At 41.6% G+C, this 23,713-nt stretch overlaps 2 protein-coding genes across 3 annotated transcripts; both read left to right on the top strand.

Moving 5' to 3' along the window:
- The first annotated feature begins 34 nt into the window (after positions 1-34).
- On the top strand, positions 35-4,648 carry LOC137282473 (uncharacterized). The gene is made up of 4 exons (XM_067814229.1): positions 35-403; positions 1,636-1,867; positions 4,014-4,052; positions 4,352-4,648. Exons 1-4 carry the CDS (start codon positions 110-112, stop codon positions 4,606-4,608), a joined length of 822 nt encoding a protein of 273 aa, XP_067670330.1. The 5' UTR covers positions 35-109; the 3' UTR covers positions 4,609-4,648.
- Positions 4,649-8,428: 3,780 nt separating this feature from the next.
- LOC137282442 (protein PML-like) lies at positions 8,429-15,294 on the top strand. 2 transcript variants are annotated; one of them, XM_067814192.1, is made up of 6 exons: positions 8,429-8,473; positions 9,961-11,018; positions 11,278-11,321; positions 11,523-11,571; positions 12,033-12,092; positions 13,887-15,293. In XM_067814192.1, exons 2-6 carry the CDS (start codon positions 9,962-9,964, stop codon positions 14,567-14,569), a joined length of 1,893 nt encoding a protein of 630 aa, XP_067670293.1. In that variant the 5' UTR covers positions 8,429-8,473; position 9,961; the 3' UTR covers positions 14,570-15,293. The 2 variants fall into 2 exon arrangements, with proteins under 2 accessions (XP_067670293.1, XP_067670294.1); XM_067814193.1 differs by lacking the exon at positions 8,429-8,473 and adding an exon at positions 9,396-9,464 and having other exon boundaries at positions 13,887-15,294.
- The last annotated feature ends 8,419 nt before the right edge of the window (positions 15,295-23,713 follow it).

Raw genomic sequence — 23,713 nt, 5'->3', positions numbered from 1 at the left:
ACTATGTGCACAGGTGCAGATTTCCCACACCCGTGACACACTGATAATCTGAAGCTTTGTGTCTGTGCTATACACCATTCAACCATTCAGTCATTGCAGAGTTGTACAGATGAGTCTCTCCATCTTTGTGTTTGTGTCCTTAGGAGTGATGACAGCACAGTCCCTCCCGTCCACTATGGATCCGTCGTTTCAGTTGAGCTTTGACGGGTTCATGCTGTTTCTTAAAGAGTTGCCTGCCCTTCGTCAGCGGTTGGAAGCGGTGAGGCAAACGGGAACCTCTCTGTCATCAAGAGTTGTTCAACTGGAAAATGCCATCTTGAACGTCAATTCATCAGTGGTGACTCCCCGAGAAAATATTATATTGATTGGGAAGCGAATTCGGCACCTGGATGGACGTGTAAAGGTTGGAGTAGTTTTGTTTCTCAGTCATAATGTTCTCCTAACATGAATCCGTAATAGTTAATGCAGTTGGGTTAGGGTGACTCACATGGTGATTGTTGTGATCGTATGAAATACCAGTTGCGACCATATCAGTTCCAGATGAAGCCACCCGTCTCATCCTCATATTGGCAGTCAAAGGTCAAATTTCCAACATTCCAATAGAGCTATCATGCAGATTTTAAACAGAAGCATCTCTACCTCGATCTCTAACACAGAAGACCACCACAAAGACATTTGACGAGGCTTCATTTGGGACTACATTTGGACGATGGTATCGGTGCTCATAATATTGACCATTGACTGCCCCTGGTGTTGTAATGTGATCCATCATGACACTATATAGTCATCACCATTACTGCGGTAGTGAGGACAGGGCGTCAGGTCGGACGACATGCCCTTTGACCAACAGCCCGAAACCACTTTCTGATGGCTCTGATGGAGAGTCTGACTTTTGCTGATTAATGCCTGCATCTGGATCATAACATTGCATCTTCCCAACCGAATTAAGACTCGGTCATCATTGGTCATTGGTTTCCCCTGATCTTACATGTCTTTAACGATACTGTACAGCAGTGAGCTGTGACCACAATTGCTATGAGGACAATGATCAAGTAAGAAATGATGGCATCACTGCGTCAGCCATGACAATAACCACCCTGCCATGTCACGAGAAGTTATTGAATTCGTCTCGCAAACCAGTTCAGAAAATGACCGTGAAAATATTGCCATGTTGGAACCCCAGTGTGCTTGGAGCTTAGCAGCACGAGAACATGCGACCCTTAGCTTTTCGAGTGCTTTCCAAAAGGCTTTCAGTAACGCCAAGATACGGTCGCTTGTTTGATCCAAAACTTACGAAATTGTCATTTCTTTCAGATATGTAATTTTAATGTTCATGTGTATATTAATGTATTGGTACATGATGGTTACATTTTATTTAGATTTTATGGATTATCACAACTTAGGAAATGCATGTTGTGTCAAAAAGTATATATGTTGTAGTATTAAATAAACTACTTCAAAGACGAATTGGGTAAAATCATTCTCTTCATTCTGTCCCCGATTTTTCACTTAGTATGTGCATATGCACTACTTGTACAGTGTGGGGATTGTGAAATATCAAACACATCCTAGTACATAATATGTAATATTTAACTGACAATATGCGATGTTTATGTTGGTGGCGTGTGCATTCAGAACATCACTGGGGTCATCAATTCGACCACACAACGTCTGCAGCTGCTGCAAGGGTACACCAATTCTACAACAGAATCACGGGTCAATTTGACAGTTCTAGCAGATGATTGTGACCATGACCTTTCTGTTACACATGACGTCATAGACAACATAACTACGTCCCTGGATGAAATGTTCAACGCCACCAGCAATCAGATGTCGGAGAGGAACGTTCTACTGAAGACCTTCCAAGGTATGGCAATATCACTGTAAAGGTGATATAAATTCGTTGATTGATTTGATCATTCAATCCTTGTGCAATTCCTGTCTTTTTTTCCCAGAGAGGGGAACACATTATGGTCGGTTTGGAACAATAGCTTATCTGACCAAAGTATTTGTGTGTGATAGCGATGAGTCAATGTTGGGCGTTAGGCAACTTTGGCTTTCCTGTAAAGTCTGTGACTGATAGTGATGTACTACAAATCTGCCTAAAAGTTCATTCAACTTGAACCCAGTGAAAACGCGTGTGACATGCATGTGACACGGGTGTGCAACGGGTATGCATCGCGTGTCAGTCACGTTGCACACGGGTGTGCAACGCATGTGCATCGCGTTTGAGTCCCGTGTCACAAACGTGTGCAGCGAGACGCACACGTTTGTACCATGTGTGTAGCACGGGACCAGGTTCACTTGAGTTTGATGAAAAAGCACCGATATTGTATGCTGAAAAGTTCTATAGGTTTTGAATTCGGATATTTACCAGAGGTGGTCAGTGAGGAACTACGTGATGGAAATTGCTTTGTGTATTTCTATGTTTTGATTTTGTATTTTATACATTAGTATTTCATTGTGTTCTTTTTGCAATTTGTTATGTTTAGTTTTTGTTTTGGGTTTTCCTTATCATGCTGTTTTCTTAACATCGAACTAGTTGGTTGTGTGGAATTATATGCGAACTAAAAGGCCAATGTTGATAAGATATATGTTGTTCAGTGGGTTTAAACGTGGCAGTAGTAGTAGGTTACCTTGTATGTGTCCAGAGATCAAAGGAACGCCATTCTGTTATGTTACTAGTGTACACATTATAGTCTTTTTAAAATACCTCGGATGTATATTAAGACATGTTTTCATCTGACGGACTCTCCAGTGACGCTGAGAACAGATCTTTCTGTGTTTTTCGTGGGTATATAAGGAGACCTGGTTATTGTCTCTCATCTCTCAAAACATCCCAAGCCACAAGACGATTAGCATTGTGTGTGATGACCATTACACCCTTAGGTCTCTGCTACAATTTTCTGTCGATTTGGATAGTAAACTACTGGACAAGAGAAAATGAACGCCGTTTTTCATTATTGTTAAGTTCAAAGCAAAACATACAATCATTATGGAGCATGGTGAATCGACTGCCGTCTGCAAAAAACACTCGCTGATAATGTCGTACCAGGCAGCGACGTAGAGTCCATTGTAACCTACGACGGCGATATTCCTTGGTCACCACGATGTCCCTGGTTTCCACACAGTACGACGACTAACGGGATGTCCTAGAGCCGTTGCCGCCGTTTCCATTGCCGGCATATGTGCAGATGACGAGGACGCAGATGGCGGTCTCCATGTGGGATCACCACACGTGGTCTGCCTGATTGTGGCATGTCTTGGGTACTGCAAATCTGCCTGTGGCATTGTAACAGTAATGGTACCACGTGCACAGTTCAGGGCCCTTGCAATATGGCTGTTGGCGCTCTGCCTCATACCTGTGGCCCTCTCTCTCTCGCGCGCTGTTACTCGTGTCATAACCTCTGTGGTTTCTGTCAGCCCAGATATAGGGCCACCGATTCGCTGAATTCTTCAGATTAGTTCGCACTGGCTGCAGGACCAAGAAGGACGGACTTTGTCTTTATCATTACACATATGTGTTGCTGGTGCAGCAGTAGGTTTAGGGGGTCTAGTAAGACGGGGTTGGTTTGGTTTAGAGTGTGAAGAGGGTCCTTCCAAGAACAGCATCTGTAAGGCTGGACCCAGTTTAAGTTATAATCCACACAATTAATAAACCTTTAATAATAGTCAGTTGTATCCAGAGCTGTACTGTGATTGAGAAGAAAGACGGATGCAACATTCTCATGTCGACATCACGTCGCTGGTCATTCACAACTGTAAGCTTGACAGTTTCAGTACCAGGGTTGCTCCAATAGGCTTATTGCAACGGTCCACAGACAATTGCCTCTTCTTCAAGCTTAACTATTTGAGGGACATATATTCTTAGCTCATGTTTCTCTCATTAGGCAATTCATACTTATGAACGCATCCTTATGTCCATTGGTTTCTGACTGTTTTGACGAAATGTGTGTTTTCCCAACTGCGTTAATGTGTACTATATCTATGTATTCACTTTTCTGTCCACACAGCGCTGTCACAGAAAGCAGAGAAAATAGAGCTGATGGGATGTAAGTACTTCCAAAAAGAACAGAGTGTTGCCAAACTGTTCTCAGAAAAATCGTATGTATTGCATGTAATTAAGAACCACTGTTAGGCCATTTAATGTTTGAAGTATCCATATGTCTTAGAGAAATCGTGATGATTTTCTTGTGCTGATTTCTTTGTTTGATAGACCCTCTTAATAGAGCATGCATTGTCCATACATTACTATGTATACTTATCGTGGATTTCCAGTCACAGCCAACTGACTGTTATTTCTGTTATGTCTGTCTGTATGTGCTGACGTTGTACTGACATTTTAACCCAGGTGATTCCGGATTTGGTGACGTTCGCAGCGGGTTACCTAGGACGTCGGCACTACGTTATTCCCACCCCTTCTACGACGCCCCCAGCACCATGTACAGCCTCACTCACATGGACATCATTCACAGTAGCAGTTCAAACTACAACGTGAACGTCACTGTAACCAACGTCACAAAGTCTGGAATGTCCGTTACAGTACAGAAAGGAAGCTACACTCAAATCCGCGACTCCGAGTATAACTGGATGACTTGCTACGTTTGAATATGTAATCTGGAACAGAATAAATCTTAATACTTCATAATCGTCCGCTATTTCAACTGGAAACGCTCATCACTATATATGTCTTCTTGATATCATATACAAACCCGAGAAAAAGGCATGTAACCAAAATATTATAATTATAATACAACAACGCTACCTGCAGATATGTTTTGTTTGATTAAAGGTTCCCTGTTTTCCTTAGTTAGAGTTAAAGACTGGCATAGATCTGCCAGTATGTCGGTACAATATTACCAAAGTCACAATTTAGAAGTTGCATAGACGTACTTGTTTTTCTGCCTAATTAAAATGACAGGACTGTGTCATTAGGAAAATAGTGAAGATAGTGACATCAGTCCAAACCCACTCACCATGGTGCATTTGTATAGCATGTTCTTCGCCATGAAAGATGTAACCGTTCTAATCTGTCAGTGAGGGTTTGTCTCGGTAGGAGAACCAACAGCCTGATATGAACACCGCATTACACCGTGAAAGCTATGACAGGAACAGCCCTTCAGACCGTGAATGTCATAACCATGACGAACCATGACAGCCATGTCACAAGATGAACACCGTGATATGAACATCCTGAGACATCACGAACAAGACTAGTCACACTATGCTTTCCACAGATCGGTATACGCTCTGTGATCTCCAGAGTGTCCGCTAATCTTTACACTGTACTTTTAACACACTACCGTCTTCGTCTACATCTACCGTCGTATGTTCTACACTCTAAACTATATCAACTATACAACACAACGCTGTCCATCCTCTACACAATACCCCATACCCGATACAAACATTATGTACTTTAGACCATCGATATTACCATGCGCCCAACACAGCACTATATGTGCCATTTCACAAGTGACAAGTTTATTGTGGAAAGGCCTCATGGCCAAGAGCACATAAAAGTATTTTTCAGTAGTACGCACGCCATCTCACATAGATAAACTTCTTTTCAAATATATACACAATTGTTTGTATTTGTTCTGAATTGTTAGAAGTCAAAAGTTGATAAAAAAGTTGTTCTCTTAGATGCTTATGATATGGGCAAACTAATACAAAGTGTTACCCATCTTCTACAACACCCATTGTACAATTAGACCATAACAGTTGGCAAGTATCAATACCGTTATCATACGTTGCTTTGCACATTTTTAATTTGTGTGACTGGAATCTAAATTTACAAAATATTCGTAATACATCTGTATGACTAAACAATTCTATAGATATCGCTCCGTGTCTAGCAGAGATCTGAAACTAGAGCAACTAAAGAGCAACTAAAGAAACTTACACAAACTAGATACCTCCCAACACCGCCAACATCGATATCGCCACCAGAAAAAAAGAAGAAAAAAAACACGAGAGGGAATGTACTTGGAAATATTCAAGCACCTTTTATGAAATAAACTTTTATAAACTTTGAACTTTCTCAGTGTCCCCTCTACAAGTACAACCCCATATTTCCGAACCATAAATAAGATTGGCATTATTTTGGCATCAATATTTTCTGAACTACACTTAATGGGAGTGAATGGTAAAGCTTAATTTACTTATAAACCGGAAACAAGGCCTTCCTAGTTTGAACTGAAACAGTTCCGCAAGCCTTGGACCAAACTAACCTTGAAGAGAATACAATACTAAGATATTTATAGTAAGTAAATATTTTAACCTCCTTACCCCAGTAAAACCACTTCTCTAGGCTCTTGAAATATCCACCATTTTGAAAGACTATTATATTTGACTTGTCCAAGTTAACTTCTATACCCCACTTATGCAGAAAATCTAGTTTTTGCTGTAGCCGATTAACTGAATCGTCATCCAACACTACATCATCAGCAAACAACAAGAAAAGTTATGTTCAAATTCTTCCGTACCTCTTAGACTACTGTTTCTAAATTCTATTGCTAACTTGTTAATAAAGTGTGAACAAAACAGGGCTTAACATACAGCTTTGATGAACGCTGTATGGTGTTGAAAACGATTCAGTTTTACACATATTCATCACTATACATGCCTTAGTTTTACCCTACATGTCACGTAAGAAGTTACACATTATGCCAACAACACCCATATTATGTAAGATATACAGCAAATTTTGTCTGTCCACAAAACCAAACGCCTACCGGAAATCAGTGAAGTTGGTTTTCAAATTGCCTCTGGGTTTGAAGAACGTTTCTGTGATGCCGACGGATCGATCTCAGATGTCTTTGAATGACTAACGCTTTTTGATATCGTTAAAGTTTCTGAACTGGAGCTCATTTGTTGGGTCGTCGTCTTTACTTCGGTTGAGAGCGACATGCCCATGTGTACTCTGTCTGGCAACTGACAGAGACAAGTTTTGGTTTTGTAGCCTGGATAGATGTAGAAACAGTGGTAGAGTATAATGGACCCGACTGTTCTTGTGAAAGAATGTTCTTCTTCGCTTCTGGGAGGGACATATTCCGTTCATGCTTCAGTTTAGATAATTTTGATTGTAATTTCCATGTAGGACAATCTTTTGAGGAAGAAGGATGACAACCAGAACGATTTACACAACTAGGAGGTTTGTAACAAAGACTACCACTTTTACATGTTCCAGCACAACGACAACAAGCAGCCTTAGTTTGGCACGATCTAGATCCAAGACCGTACTTTTGACAGGTGTAACATCTTAAGGGATTAGGGATAAATGCATCCACCCTTATGCATCCACTCTTCAATGCCCTTAGCTATCGCGAACGGATTCAGCTTTGTAGGACCACCTTCGGGTGAAGTCATGGCAAGAAATCGAGGCCAGTTATCAGTATTGATCAGAGGTGCAGGAACCTCATCCTCAGATGAGAACGAATCATCTGACTCATAAGAGCGTTTTTAAGTGGGGGTGCCATAGTGTAAATGTATATGATTCACCCTCCTAGCTCCCAACCCACCATGGAGTTTCAACAAGGACGATGTCTCATGTCAGTGGATCTCCAGCAGACGACACCAAGGATACTAAGAGGGTATACTCAAACAGGAAAAATCGAGAGAAGATAAATCCCACCAGACTGGCCCATGTGCCACCGCCTTCTGGGCAAGAGATCATAAGATCATATTTCAAAATATGTGTTAAAAGAAGACAATGGGCCAAGACAAACATTGAGACAATCCCAAGTCAAAGCTGTGCAATTACATAGATAATCCACGCACAGGGTTGGCGTGACCAGCCGATTGGTTGAACCGGGTCCCTTCAACCACCCGTCTAGGGGAAGTCAGGGCCAAAGCGGTGTGTTGAGCAATAAGAACAATGGTCCTGCTCCCATGCCCTCAACCACCAGGATCCCTTCCTCCACCGACACAGGGCCGCAACCCACGGCAAACGGGTTGGTGGACCAAATATCCCCTCGGGTCCACAACGGGGGTGAACGGCTCTTAGCGCTACCCAGCACCCACCACGAGGACGTGGCCTTTCACGGGTGCCTGCTGCCTGCTGGTTCAAAGGGGATTTCTTACAGCTTTTTGTCACGGCAAAATTCTTCACCGTAGCAATATATATCCAGTACTTGGATCTCCTCCAACATTACATGACCCGTCATGATACAGCTGTAATACTGTTAATGTAGATCTCAGTGTCACGGACAACACAGGGACCAGTCATGATACAGCAGTAATACTGCTAAATGTAGACCTTAGTGCCACGGACAACACAGGGACCAGTCATAACACAGCTGTGATACTGCTAAATGTCAGTGTCACTGACAACACATGATGTAACCATTTTCTGTCTGTACGTATTGTTATGTGTCATGTGACCGACGTGATCATAGTTCGTTTGTCGTGCGACTCGATACTGAACATGTGGCCCGGAAATGACATAATAACAAGGATGCTAAACCTCCAGGTAAGTGTGCCCTGTGCAGTCTCGATATATGTGAGTAATTTTGTCTTGATAGAGATGTATCACCTTGTAAGTAAGTGTAGGAGGGCAATGTGCACCATATGAAATACAAGTTGGTCATTATTTCAGTTTATACAATCGAACGTCGAGGAAACAGCTAAACCTTATATTTTCACGCCTACTTCGGACGCCATTACTTGTTGCGTGTTCATAATACATAAGTCACAAAACAAAAATAGCAAAGCGTAACGAGTTGAGAGTGCAACATGGCATGAATTAGTACAAATTATCTTAAGGTAGATTCCATGTCTTTAAGAAGATCCACCAGGAAGATGCTTGTCACGACGAGACTTCAGTCGACCTTGAAGTATACGATGTCGTCCATAGTAATTCTTGAAAGTGGGCGTTAACATAGCCATGTACCCGACGTGTAGGGCAGGCTACTTTAAGAGGTGTCAGTAAGACAGACAAGCATTTAGCGACGGTCTTCAATTGCAAATATTGTTGTTTGTGGTATACGTAGTGTGTGGGGGCAGAAGAAGGAGGGGATAAATAATCTATGCTGTTAGATAGCCAGCCGTGAGTGTGGGGCAGAAGCAAGTAGGGTAAGTAGGGGATGGTGTGAGGCAGAATTATGAGACTCGGGTGGATAGCGGACATTAGACATTACATCAGATCATTCAGTTTGAACTGGTAATGTTTAATCGTGTGACTGAATTTCCTAAATTCGATAGCAAGGAAACATCCGGGTAGGTGTGTCCTATCTGGTGATACGTGCATATGCGCGAACATCGTAGATAATGTGATATCTACTGCAGTCTGCCTTGAAGTACACACTATCTTCGATTGTAGTGCATAAAAGAGGCGTTATCGTAACCACGTGATATGTAGGATAGGCTTTCTACCTTCACTGAGACAGGTCTATACATTCGGCAGCTGGGTATTCGGGTGTATTGATCACGGAAAAGGGGTTTCGGCTGCGATAAAGACATAGGTAAGCTACGCTGCGAATGCAGGGAGGTGGCTCAGGGTGTGGAGACGCAGATCAAGTGGACGTATAACGTGTGCAGTTAGGTAGCTCAGGATATGGGTTTTGTTGTGTTTGAGTGACATACCAGCAATCAACATGAGATCCAATGTCTTTTTTTATCTCTCCATCCCTGTCTTCCCTGTCCTCGTCTCCCACCTTCCCCCAGCGGTTTCTCCTACATATACCTATTCTTCAGGCTGAGATACATCTCTCCCTTCTATTACCCAACTTTCTCTCATTCAGGTACGCGCTCCTCCCCCTCCCTTCTGCACATGTACCACCCTAACCTTACGTGCCCATCCTTCTACTACACACCTGATTCCTTCTACTTGTATCCACTTCTCCTACTACATATACACCTCTGTTATATGTAACCCTTCTCCTATCACACACCCCTCCCTCCTTCGACACATCTCTCCCTTCTACTACACATCTGTGCTATCCATATTATATGTTTCAGAATGGACGCCTTCCCAAAGTGTTCTGTCTGTCACCAACAGTTTACCCTGAAAGGCCCCGACCCCTACCTACTGCCCTGTCTACACGCCGTGTGTGAGATATGTGTGACATCTGCAGCTGGTGGTGTGATACAATGCTCTACATGTCAGAGGCAGGTCAACCTCACAGACACAAGTCTCCAGAAGGATGCAGTGAGACAGAAGGAAATATTCCATCTGACAGCCAAACATCGCCCTACAGAGCTTCTCTGTACACACGAAGATGACGGCAACCAGGCTGTGTGTTGGTGTCAGGAGTGTGAGGAGTTACTCTGTGAATACTGCCAGAACATGCACAACAGTTTTAAAGCTACCAGACGACATGTTGTTGAAACCATTGTAGACGCAGCACCAGGAAGCATACATACTAAACCAATCTGCAAACTTCACATTCCTTATCCTCTCGAATATTTTGACAAAAACTGCAACATTTTAATCTGTGCCACATGCAGGCTTGGTGACCATGCTGAGCACGATGTTGGAGATGTAGGTGCGGCTGCTGATGCTGCCAAAGGACGGATAGAACAGCATGAGAAAAACGTGACTGCACATCATACTGCTCACAAAGCATATGTGAAGAATATCAGCAAAGTTCAAAATGACATCGAGAAGACAAGCAGTGCTCTGAAGGAGGACATCCATCAAACTTTCCATTCTCTGAGGACACAACTCGACCAGAGGGAGGAGGAGCTGATCAGCGAGCTTGAGAATCAGACGAGGCAGGAACTGTCAGATCTACACACCGAGCAAGTTACCTCTGAAGGTGAAGGTGAACGATGCAAGTGGACCTCAGACTATATCAAAACCGTGCTCAGATATGCTTCAAACTCGGACTTTCTCACACTGGAGGGTTCAATACAAGACAGAACGAAGACGCACCTCGGATCACTTCCACCAGAGAGGCACAGGACACCTGCAGCCAAATTCAACACGAGAGGGCTGGATAAATTGAAATCCGACATCTCTGCCTTCGGATCTGTCTATGGACATGGATCAGCATCTGATAAACACACACATACAGGTGCTTACTTCATACTTTAACAATACGTCTTAATGTTTACAGTGATACTGATAAAGATTTATCAAACGTGAAATGTTTGAAGCATTTTTTTATATATATTTTCCAATTATATAATGTCACCTTGAGATGGCATATCGACGCTGTATTTAGACATTTCCAATAATAATTCATTGAAACATTTAAATCAATTGAGGAAACATTTGCTGGTTATCATGACATAAAAGGTTTGATTAATGAACAGCTGTAGGTTATCTTACAGACAAGGATACACATTTAACTGACACGAAGAACGCACACAAGCAGGTAAGTACTTCTTACTCTGTAGCCATGCGTATACACATCGAGCTTTTTTCATTAGGTAAGCAACATCAACACTCCACGATTACCGATGTACATATTTTATAATCTTCGCATTGTCTGTAAAATGAGCGTGTATATTAAAGCTGAAACATGCCAACTGTAAATCTAAGATCGCGACGTTGAGCTATCTTATTTCGTTTCAAGTCGAAGTCACCGGAGGCTGTCAACGAATCGACACCACTGACAGAGTTTGGTAAGGTTATTTTTCATTACCTTGAAAACAATCATGAAAATAGAAAACAGCAAAACTGTTTTACATCTCTTTTTTCTCTCCTGCTATGTTATCACAATAGATACATAGCTATTCTGATATATCAGAAACACATTCCCAAACATCCTTATGATTTGAATAGAAATATTAACGACATTAGCAAATACACAGCTTGGTAATGAACATTCGGATTTTGTATAATATGTTATCCTGGTATTGTGACATGTGTACACATAATGGACAAGGATCCTTCATGCTATCAATACCCAACAGCAGTCACATTTTGTGTTTAATCTTCACTATTAAATAGACCCAGATGTGTCGTGGAAATAGTATGCTAAGATGGAGTACCTCCCAAGTCCTGAACATCGAAGATGCTCTTTATTTCTTCATGTCTGTAAGCACTGTTGGTTTTGTTCTTTAATCCTAGAAATGTTTTACAGATGCGGGGAGTAAAACCTACAGTCTGGTAACAGGACCAGGCACCATGTTGACATTGCTGTGTGAGTAAAGTCAGTCTCGTGATTGGTGACTTTACACTACTGATGTGCGCCCTTCTGAAAAGGGATAGGTTACTGACTGTCCAAGCGTGCAACCAGTGATATCCTTTCGGGGCCCAGTCTAGTGTCGGACATGCCCTTATCAAAGACATGGGACTGGTTATAATGTATGTATGTTTTCCATCTTCTGACTGCATGGTAAAGCATTGGAGTTAGACTCATTAAAGCATTGGCTCCTGGGGTTTGAGGGTGCGAGGTCTACCATGTCCAAGGATAAAGATACAGAGAACTTGAGGTGTCAGGAAGTAATGGGTGTAAGGGTGCGAGGTGTACCATGTCCAAGGATAAACATCCAGAGAGCTTGAGGTGTCAGGAAGTAAAGGGTGTGAGGGTGCGAGGTCTACCATGTCCAAGGATAAAGATCCAGAGAGCCTGAGGTGTCGGGAAGGAGTCCACCTGTGACTGGCTGCAACAACCTTGTGTGCAGACTCTTCCAGTTTTGTCGCAACCCCTAGTGTACATTACAGAACCCTGTACACTTAAAAGAACCCACCAATGCGTCAGTAAATGACCAAACGTTGGACACATGAAAACGTGCAAAAACCTCGCGGGTACATCAACGTGCAGTACATTTGTTCAAAGTACTGTGGCTATGTGTCCCAATCCACACAGTTGTAAATGGGTACCTCATATGGATTTGAAAACTGCAAAAACTTGGTGCACCTAATAACTGCAAGAGTTGTATGGTACAAAGGAAGTTCAAATTGATAATCAATTCAGGGCCGTAGTTGACTTTCCTTAATCAGGTTGCCACTATCAACGTTAGAAAAATCTCATGTCAAAACTTTGATGCATATAAGGTAACCTGTAAAGAAATTACCCTTTGGAGGTTATACTTAAAGAGTATTTTTGCAAAATATGTTAATATGCCTAAATAATGAGTTTTCCCATATATATCACGTAGATAATACAATTTTGTGTTTCTAAACCGGAATAAACGTTGAAACTGCAAGCTCAGTATTCAATGCAGTTTATAGCGTTATTTACATGAATATTATTGGAATGGATCTAACAAATTGATTGATAACGACACTTTCTCCATTCGCAAGTGTTAAAGATTTGTTTGGTGAAATATGATCTATGAGTACGTAAATGTCAAATACGTAAAATTAACTGGCAACATTGAGTGTCCTCCCGGCAAAAGTGTATACTTTTCATAAACTTTGTAATGAACTTTGTAAATAAATACGAATATGATCAATTTGAAAAAATGTCAAACATTAAAATATTTAGTGTAATGATAAATAACCATGTGTCCAAGTCAATACACATAACTTAACAAGCTGTTTCCCGCCCAGCGAGTGTGTACAGATTGTGGTCAGTGATTGAAGCGGACGTAGAAGTTACCTGTTGATAACAGACACTCATGTAAAAATATCGTCAAACAACTACTACGACGGTCTTATTGTTCACTAAATCGTATAAGAAGAGTTTAGAATATAAACAATGAAAGTTTTACCATGATATCAAGTTTATACAAATGTGTTTTCAGGCGCCAAATGTCTATTTCTGACTACAGAGAGCACACCAGTTCAACGAATAATTTCTTACAAAATGTATCGTAGAGTGTTTATTTCAATGTCAGTCGGTGTAAACTTGCATGAAGAACATTTAGAATACAAACACATTTTCACAACGTTGTAATATCTTTAATCACAATTATGACATTTAACATGTCTAATTTGTTATCTGAAGTCGAGAAATTTGTTAAACTGTATACAGAATGTATATTTCCAGGTCCTCAACTACAACTGGACGCTGCTCGAGCCAACACAGACATGTGCCACGTAACTACAGACGGTGAGCTGGTCAACTCGCCGCCCGCCAAGCAACACAGAGACAGCAGCAGGTTACGGAAATATCGGGGTGCACGTGCCTCCACCTGCATCCCCCTTCCTCCATCCCCCTCTACTGTCATCCCTGCCCCACACACCCCTCAGTACTGGGAGACGCACTCTAGGGTGGGTGTGGTGAGTGGAGGGTTGGGGTGGGTTGTCCTGGAGGTGGGTGTAGTGGGGGAGAGCCAGGTGGACAGTGGGTGGTATGTTTATCTACAGCAGAGCTCCTGGTGTGTCAGTGTAGAGAGTTGTGACACACACCTGGGGAGTCTATGTACCAGGGTGTGGCAGCCGGAGGGGGAAGGAAATTGTTACAGAAACACAATATCAAACACACCCGGTACACAGGCCACCCTCCACTATGGCGTTGTGCTGGATGTGGGGAGAGGGAGACTCTCCTTCATCGACCTTGACAGAGAGGTTGTTTTAGCCAAGGTGGATGTTGAGTGGAGGGAGTCTTTCCTTCCCGTGTTTAGTGTTGGGCCGCCAGGTCTCTACACAGTCAACATGAAGATGACAAGTGGGGTAGATATCACCATGACTGACACCAAGAAGGCACTTATCTATGACGCCTTGAATTAGACAATAAAATAAACATGACATTGTGTAAACATGCAAGTGCGATTTATTTATTTAAACTGTCAAATGTAATCGTAGTGATTGAGGCGGACGTATAAGTTGTCTGTCTATGTATTATTTGTTGTGTACAAGAATGTAACGAGGTCAGCTAAATGTCTTGTTTTTCTACTTGACTGGATTCTGTGGGATATTACAAACATTTTGCATCCACACATGACTATTGTCATGATTTTATTCTTTAGTAGTTGACCATTTTATCATACATTTCATACATGTCTGGGAAATGGAACAACAAATAACTGATGGCAAAAATTCATCAAAAGTTGTTTTAAATCATGAATTTATTCAGGTATTTGGTTTCTACTCTGTAATGTAAATGTTTTGAAATTATTGCAGTTGTGAATCCACACACGTCACATTAAGATGTCAGTTTCGAAATGTGGTGAAAGTGATTGAAGCGGACAATGTGGTGTCATAGTGTACGTGGCGCGAAACATATTCCGAAACTCAATCAAGTTCACAGAATCTTTTTTTTCTCTAATTATCTGGGTTTTGTTGTCAGTAAGAAGTGTCTCACGGATTAAATAAGGGAGACATCTCAGACTTCGATTGGCACAAATCACTGCTTTCTGACCAGATATCTCGACGTTTGTGGATAAGGGAACAGAAGCTGACAAGAGATTGCGCTACCATCTGTAAAAACAGCGGAAATAAACTTGTAGCATTATTTTTGTGACTTTCCGAACACTGGATAGTTCTGAATATGTAAGACCATTGGTTAGGTGAAAATTTCATTTTATTTGGGAGTATATTTTATTGGTAATATACCGATTCCTTTCCCGGATCCGAACCCAAACCCTCAGAGTGAGGCTCCTATTCGCCAACATGTGTGATTTGTAAAATGCTCATGTTAAATCATTTCGTTAACTTAAACAGATTTGAAACTCAATGGTGAGTGAGTGAGTGAGTATGGTTTTACTCCGCTTTTATCTAAATTCCAGCACTATCACCTGGGGAGACACTAGAAATGTGTTTCGCATGTTGTGTTCATGTGGGAAATTGAACCCGGGTCTATGGCGTGCCGAACGGACACCTTAACCACTAGGCTACCCCACTAGCCCAAAGATCATGAAATACGTGTGTTCTGAAATAATACGTTTGTGGCTGGACTTGGAGACACACAGCTTTGTGTAAAGATTCTAGCCTTCATGGTTTAGATGATATACAGGATATATACTACAGCTAAGACTCACTTAAAGAACTGACTATATGTGGTGCATATATATTTGGTTACATCCAAGACGAATTTCTCCACTAACTTTGGGAAACCAACTGCAAACCATACACATGTGAATTGCATTCGGATCATACTTCAAATTGCTGAAAAACATGTGCACATATCTTGGATACGAACAACTGCAGTTTGATGTAAAGGTTTGTTATGAATTTGACAATTTTTATTCAGTTTCATGATTTATTGAACTCATGACAAAACCGTTCCAACGTTACGAACACGTGTAAACAGTATCTTTAAACAGTGTGGACTATTTTACAAAATGTAGTTTAGAACAGTTGAGTTAAGTGGCTACATTAACACTAATCGGTCGCAACCTCCGATTTTATTTACATACAAAAGAAAGGACACAGGTATAGAGATATGTGGTATGTGAGGTATGTGGTATGTGGTATAGAGATTATCATTTATTTTTTTAAGGTCGATGGGATGGACTGAGAATAATCACAATACCAACAATCGGTTCCATGTGATCACAGAATTTATCAACAAAAAGGCGAAGACAAAACATCAAGTTACAAGAATTACGTTACGTTTCAAACGTTCAGTAGCGTGCGATCACATACAGTTGCCAGGTAACGCCACCTCATGGACAGCCTGGTGCATGTAACTACATTAGCAGAGTCGGCGCCATTGTTCCTTCACAGCAGCACCAAGATCCGGTAAATTCTGGGTGGCTTCCTGAGAATACGCAGACCTCTACGCAGAGCATCTCAGTTATGTTCGATTGGATTGAGGGTAGGTGATATTTACAGCCAGTCAAGGACGTGGGTTCCTGCATTCTGCAGATAATTCCAGGTCAAGTTGGCAGTATGAGGTCTGGCATCGTCCTGTTGAAAGTGCATACCTGTACCATGTGCTGCCATAAATGGAATCAGGGGAAAACACATGGTACACTGCAGCATTAAGGTTCCAACGGGTAAACGGGTAGTCGGAAGCTGCATTATCACATCCTGAAATCCCACTCAACAAAAACGCAAACCATGACACTTCCACCACCAAATCTTACCATCAGAATATTTCTTGATTCATCGTTGAAGACAGGCGATCAGCAGTGGTGTCAATTTGCTGTACTTTGTTCGCTCATTAGACTTGTTCAGTGTCTTCAGATACGCTGTCCCGTGATCATGCGACAATGTTTTCACAGTGTTCATTCCTGTGTTAACAGCAGCAAATGTTTTTCTGTGGTCTTTCGGAAAGTCTTTGTAAATTCTCCACAAAGTAAAATACAACAGTATCTCTTGCTACATTAGCTTACGTATACACATATTGGAAGTTTGTATACATGAACAGAAGATTTCATAAAGGTCATTTTCGTCTTAGAAGGCATCAAGTACCCCACCAAACAGAATCACACTGACATTTCAAGTTCATAATATTTCGAAAAACTTTCATGAGGGTTAGTGAGTATGGATTTGAAAAATGGGTCAACACCACTTGCATGGCCGAAGCATAGGCGGTTCTGAAACAAATGTCCTAGTTTTGAATGCAGCAGAAGTTTGGCAAGCCGTTCTCACATTTATTAAGAAGTTAAAGATATCTTCAGTTGTTTTTAAGATACGTGTATTCTGCTTAGGATATCAATAATGTTTTAAATATATCGGAAAACAATTTAACATATGTTTGATTAATTTCGAATATCCAAGTAGATACCGCAGAGTGTTATAGAGATATCAGAAAACAATATTTCGTGATTGCTCAAAATGTATTTATGTGTTATCAATAAAAAACAATTTTGATCATAGAGTTCAATTCAAGATACCAGTATTTCTTAATAAATGGGTGGGGCGTTGGATCAGCTCTGTGGGTAAGGCGAACTGAAAACCCGGATTCGATTTCCCACCTGGATACAATGTGTGAAACCCATTTCTGGTGTGTTCTGCTGTGATACTGCTGGGGTATTGATACAAACGACGTGAAACCAACCTCACTCACTCCCTTAATACATGTGAAACCGGCACATCATGCTCAGGTTGTGTCTGGGAAACATGCCATCAGACAACCGGAAGGACAAACAGCAGAAAACACAAGGGGAGAAGGTTTATGACCGGAAAGGTGAAAATTGTGACGCCTCTCAGATATATGAGTGCAGCCTTAGTGGTACTTGCATTGCAATGTTTTGGATGAAGGAACACGGTGCACCTCAATAGGAGGCTCTGACAAGTCACAGTGGAACAACAGGATTAATGTAGACACCATATTTGGGCACAGACAGAAATATAAATAAATTTTTCTCACCAGGTGAAAGATTTATTTCTGTATCATAATACCCATTATAGTGAAGCACACCACAGGCTGATGTTATTGAAGTAAAACACAACATGTGATGACGTCAATACAGTTTATTGATTGTGACAGATACAGCCATACCTAGCATAACATACGACGATTTGTGTAAAGTATTTATATGACCTATAATATGGTATAACTAGTCAGCAGTATAATATCGAAGTTCAGTGACACAATTATGCTGGTATAACAACCATGGCAACTGGACGGCCAGCAGTAAAGCAATTTATCACCAACATGGGATATCAGTCTTGAAAAGTGTGTATCACAACAGAACTGATTTCATTACAGTGAGAAGCAACCAAATCGTCCTCTAAATTATAATATGTATTTAATATTATATTTGTCCCTATAATGACACTGTGTTTGGTTATATACAACAAGATCTAATTTACATCTAGGCTTAAACTAGTCATCATGAGCTTTAAAACCGTATAAGGAATAAATCTGTGACGAATAAATATTTTGGCTGCTATATTTTTTTATACTACACTGACTCCTTTTCATTGTACATCTCTTGAATACACGCGTGTAATATATCAAAATGACACGATTATTAGAACCATGACACAGTGATTCATGACCATCAGACAGGCCACATCAGTAGGTGGTTGATTACACAGTATTGTCACGGTTGCATTATGTCTGTTGTCATAGTAACGGGCTGTCACCACTGGTCACCAGCTGACATACAGTACAGAAATCGAATAATCACGTGTTAAACCTTGGGCACATGAAATCTGCATATGAGGACAACAGACAGACAGACAGACAGGCTGACATATTTATTCAGTAATGTGGGCCTAACGGCGTGTAATACAGTTGACAGTTACAGTATTTCACAATGCCATGTGTTATTTTCAAGAATAATGCTTAAACAGGTGCTTCAAAAATAGAGCAAATGATTTTATAACGTGTGGATCTTTAAACTGTAGTACATTCATCATGCTTTGTTCACACTGAGACATGGCATTCAGCTGCGGTAAGTACTTTTGGCGAATTTCATTATATTTTGCACACTGCATAAAATCATAGTATTCAACTTCAGTCGCACCAAGATTTCAATTTATACATACACAGCTAGTTATGCAATTGTCTTTATCTCTCCTGAAAGAAACAATTTTAAAATTATGTAGGGATATTCTAAATTTACAAACTACCCTCAGAAGAGACTTATCATGCAGCTGCAAAATCTAACATTCAGGCTCCAGAATTCCTTTCAACTTAGAGTAGTGCGTTAAATAATGCGAGTTCCAAATAGAATCATGCCAAGTTTGTTTGTACATATCAGTTAATCTTTCTCTAAACTGCCGTATAAACATATCCACATCACCGGCAGTTTGTGTTATCCACACAAATGAAAAACTTGTTCTAAACAATATAGTTCTAATGTTGGACACCCGATTACATTTTCCATTTTCATCTGTTTATTTTTAGTTGCACATAACATTGATATGGATACCGATTTACTTAAATCTGCAACAACTTAATCCAATACTTAATACATCGTACTTGAGTTAGTATGAGCATATCACATCTACCTGTCTCACCAAGTATAGCCTTGTTAGATGCAAACTTTCCCACCCTTAACTATCGTTCAAAATATGTAGTTTGCACTTGCTCTGTTACAAGATGGTAATTACTGCCCCATATGTCACGTGCGTATAATAAAACAGAAGCAATTTTCTTATCACATATTTCACAGGCTGTATTTAATGAGATATATCTTCTCTTTCTAAATAAATGAAATACAGAAACCATTGCTTTAGATGCCTGTGCAGCAAGAGTATTACAAGCGTTTGACCATGAGAGCATTGAGGAGAATATCAACCCTAAGTACTTGTAATATGTAACATTTTTTAGTTGCTTATCCCCAAAGTATCATTTCTCTTTTCTCTGTGATGTACCACCGTTTCTAAATTATATGTTTATTATTTTTTTTGTATTCACTTCAAGACTCCATTTGTTACTAAAATCATCTAATACATTCAGTTATCGTTGCAAACCTGCTGTAAATGAAAACATTGTAACATCATCTGCAAACAATAGAATCATTATGTCTTCAATATCTTGGCTTATGAATATTCCACGATTGTATTTATTATACAAATTACAAATTTTGGTGTCATTATCTCCAACGTAGGACACACTATCTCCTATGTAGCACTTAGTGTCTCTACCACGTAGTACTTAATATGTCCTTTCAAAGTTTCGGATTATGACGTGTGGTTATTAAATTGAGAAATGTTTGGTTATCCAGGACGTTAGATAGTAGAAATGCACGTCAATGCACATTTATGACAATACTGTAGTGTTCATACACAGTATGTGTGTGTGTGTGTGTGTGTGTGTGTGTGTGTGTGTGTGTGTGTGTGTGTGTGCGTGTGTGTGTGTGTGTGTGCGTGTTACGTTTGGGTGACATGGGCCTTGATCTGATTGCAGCTATGGGTGTTCTCTTTCTCACTCTGTATCACACACCGATAAACAAACGCACGCACGCACGCACGCACGCAGACAGAGGATGGGGAAAAAGTTTCTGATATGAAATTCTCGTTATAAGACGTCCTCCGAAAGTTTTCTTGCCTTCATATCAGGCTAGATTGGATCATATATAACGCTCATTTGCGGTTTATTATTTTCGTAATTGTTTACAAGATGACTTGACTCTGGCGGAAGAGTGTTGAATGCGGCTTAAAGCAATACGGAATAGCAAACTCATTAGAGTTGTTTGTATAAGTATAAGGATAGATTGTAAGGATAAGTGCGCATAGGCTGCCACCGACAGACACGTAGATAATGACTAATGTGCAACGACCTCTGAAATATCCAGGGCAAAAAAGAAAAATGTAACGAAGTCAACAGTGAACTAACTGAAACGCGTAACAATAGGGCAAACTGCAAACATAACGCGAGGCAGTGAAGAGCAACAGTGCATGCAGTGTCTTCGTGGCAGTCGTCACTGCCTCTGGGGGACTTCACGCTCCATTTCTGCCCCCAGGATGATGATGTCCAGGGTCCTGAGAGTAAAGATAATAAAGAGTTTAGTGTTTGAAAGAGTTGATGTTAATAGATATATACTTGCCTTTATGGGCTTCTGTCGGAATGGTGGCAGTCGCCCATCGTCCCTCCCGTCCATGCAGCGTCTTCGTGGCAGTCGTCACTGCCTCTGGCGGACTTCACGGTCCATTTCTGCCCCCAGGATGATGATGTCCAGGGTCCTGAGAGTAAAGATAATAAAGATGTTAGTGTTTGAAAGAGTTGATGTTAATAGATATATACTTGCCTTTATGGGCTTCTGTCGGAATGGTGGCAGTCGCCCATCGTCCCTCCAATCAATGCAGTGTCTTCGTGGCAGTCGTCACTGCCTCTGGGGGACTTCACGGTCCATTTCTGCCCCCAGGATGATGATGTCCAGGGTCCTAAGATTAAAGATAATAAAGAGTTTAGTGTTTGAAAGAGTTGATGTTAATAGATATATACTTGCCTTTATGGGCTTCTGTCGGTATGGTGGCAGTCGTCCATCGTCCCTCCCGTCCATGCAGCGTCTTCGTGGCAGTCGTCACTGCCTCTGGCGGACTTCACGTTCCATTTCTGCCCCCAGGAATATGATGTCCAGGGTCCTGAGAGTAAAGATAATAAATTGTTTAGTGTTTGAAAGAGTTGATGTTAATAGATATATACTTGCCTTTATGGGCTTCTGTCGGTATGGTGGCAGTCGTCCATCGTCCCTCCCGTCCATGCAGCGTCTTCGTGGCAGTCGTCACTGCCTCTGGGGGACTTCACGGTCCATTTCTGCACCCAGGATGATGATGTCCAGGGTCCTGAGAGTAAAGCAAATAAAGAGTTTAGTGTTTGAAAGAGTTGATGTTAATAGATATATACTTGCCTTTATGGGCTTCTGTCGGTATGGTGGCAGTCGCCCATCGTCCCTCCCGTCCATGCAGCGTCTCCGTGGAAGTTGTCACTGCCTCTGGGGGACTTCACGGTCCATTTCTGCCCCCAGGATGATGATGTCCAGGGTCCTGAGAGTAAAGCAAATAAAGAGTTTAGTGTTTGAAAGAGTTGATGTTAATAGATATATACTTGCCTTTATGGGCTTCTGTCGGTATGGTGGCAGTCGTCCATCGTCCCTCCCGTCCATGCAGCGTCTTCGTGGCAGTCGTCACTGCCTCTGGGGGACTTCACGCTCCATTTCTGCCCCCAGGATGATGATGTCCAGGGTCCTGAGAGTAAAGATAATAAAGACTTTAGTGTTTGAAAGAGTTGATGTTAATAGATATATACTTCCCTTTATGGGCTTCTGTCGGTATTTTGGCAGTCGCCCATCGTCCCTCCCGTCCATGCAGCGTCTTCGTGGCAGTCGTCACTGCCTCTGGGGGACTTCACGGTCCATTTCTGCCCCCAGGATGATGATGTCCAGGGTCCTGAGATTAAAGATAATAAAGAGTTTAGTGTTTGAAAGAGTTGATGTTAATAGATATATACTTGCCTTTATGGGCTTCTGTCGGTATGGTGGCAGTCGTCCATCGTCCCTCCCGTCCATGCAGCGTCTTCGTGGAAGTCGTCACTGCCTCTGGGGGACTTCACGGTCCATTTCTGCCCCCAGGATGATGATGTCCAGGGTCCTGAGAGTAAAGATAATAAAGAGTTTAGTGTTTGAAAGAGTTGATGTTAATAGATATATATACTTGCCTTTATGGGCTTCTGTAGGTATTGTGGCAGTCGCCCATCGTCCCTCCCGTCCATGCAGCGTCTTCGTGGCAGTCGTCACTGCCTCTGGGGGACTTCACGGTCCATTTCTGCCCCCAGGATGATGATGTCCAGGGTCCTGAGAGTAAAGATAATAAAGAGTTTAGTGTTTGAAAGAGTTGATGTTAATAGATATATATACTTGCCTTTATGGGCTTCTGTCGGTATTTTGGCAGTCGTCCATCGTCCCTCCCGTCCATGCAGCGTCTTCGTGGCAGTCGTCACTGCCTCTGGGGGACTTCACGGTCCATTTCTGCCCCCAGGATGATGATGTCCAGGGTCCTGAGAGTAAAGATAATAAAGAGTTTAGTGTTTGAAAGAGTTGATGTTAATAGATATATACTTGCCTTTATGGGCTTCTGTCGGTGTTTTGGCAGTCGCCCATCGTCCCTCCCGTCCATGCAGCGTCTTCGTGGCAGTCGTCACTGCCTCTGGGGGACTTCACGGTCCATTTCTGCCCCCAGGATGATGATGTCCAGGGTCCTGAGAGTAAAGATAATAAAGAGTTTAGTGTTTGAAAGAGTTGATGTTAATAGATATATACTTGCCTTTATGGGTTTCTGTCGGTATGGTGGCAGTCGCCCATCGTCCCTCACGTCCATGCAGTGTCCTCGTTTCAGTTGTCACTGCCTTTGGGGGACTTCACACTCCATTTCTGCCCCCAGGATGATGATGTCCAGGGTCCTGAGAACAAAGATAATGAAGAGTTTAGTGCTTGAAAGAGTTGATGTTAATAGATATATACTTGCCTTTATGGGCTTCTGTCGGTATGGTGGCTGTCGCCCATCGTCACTCCCGTCCATGCAATGTCCTCG

The sequence above is a fragment of the Haliotis asinina genome, chromosome 4 (assembly GCF_037392515.1).
Source record: "Haliotis asinina isolate JCU_RB_2024 chromosome 4, JCU_Hal_asi_v2, whole genome shotgun sequence".
In the NCBI taxonomy this organism is placed as follows: Eukaryota; Metazoa; Mollusca; class Gastropoda; order Lepetellida; family Haliotidae; genus Haliotis; species Haliotis asinina.
This window is presented reverse-complemented; position numbering and strand designations above follow the sequence as displayed.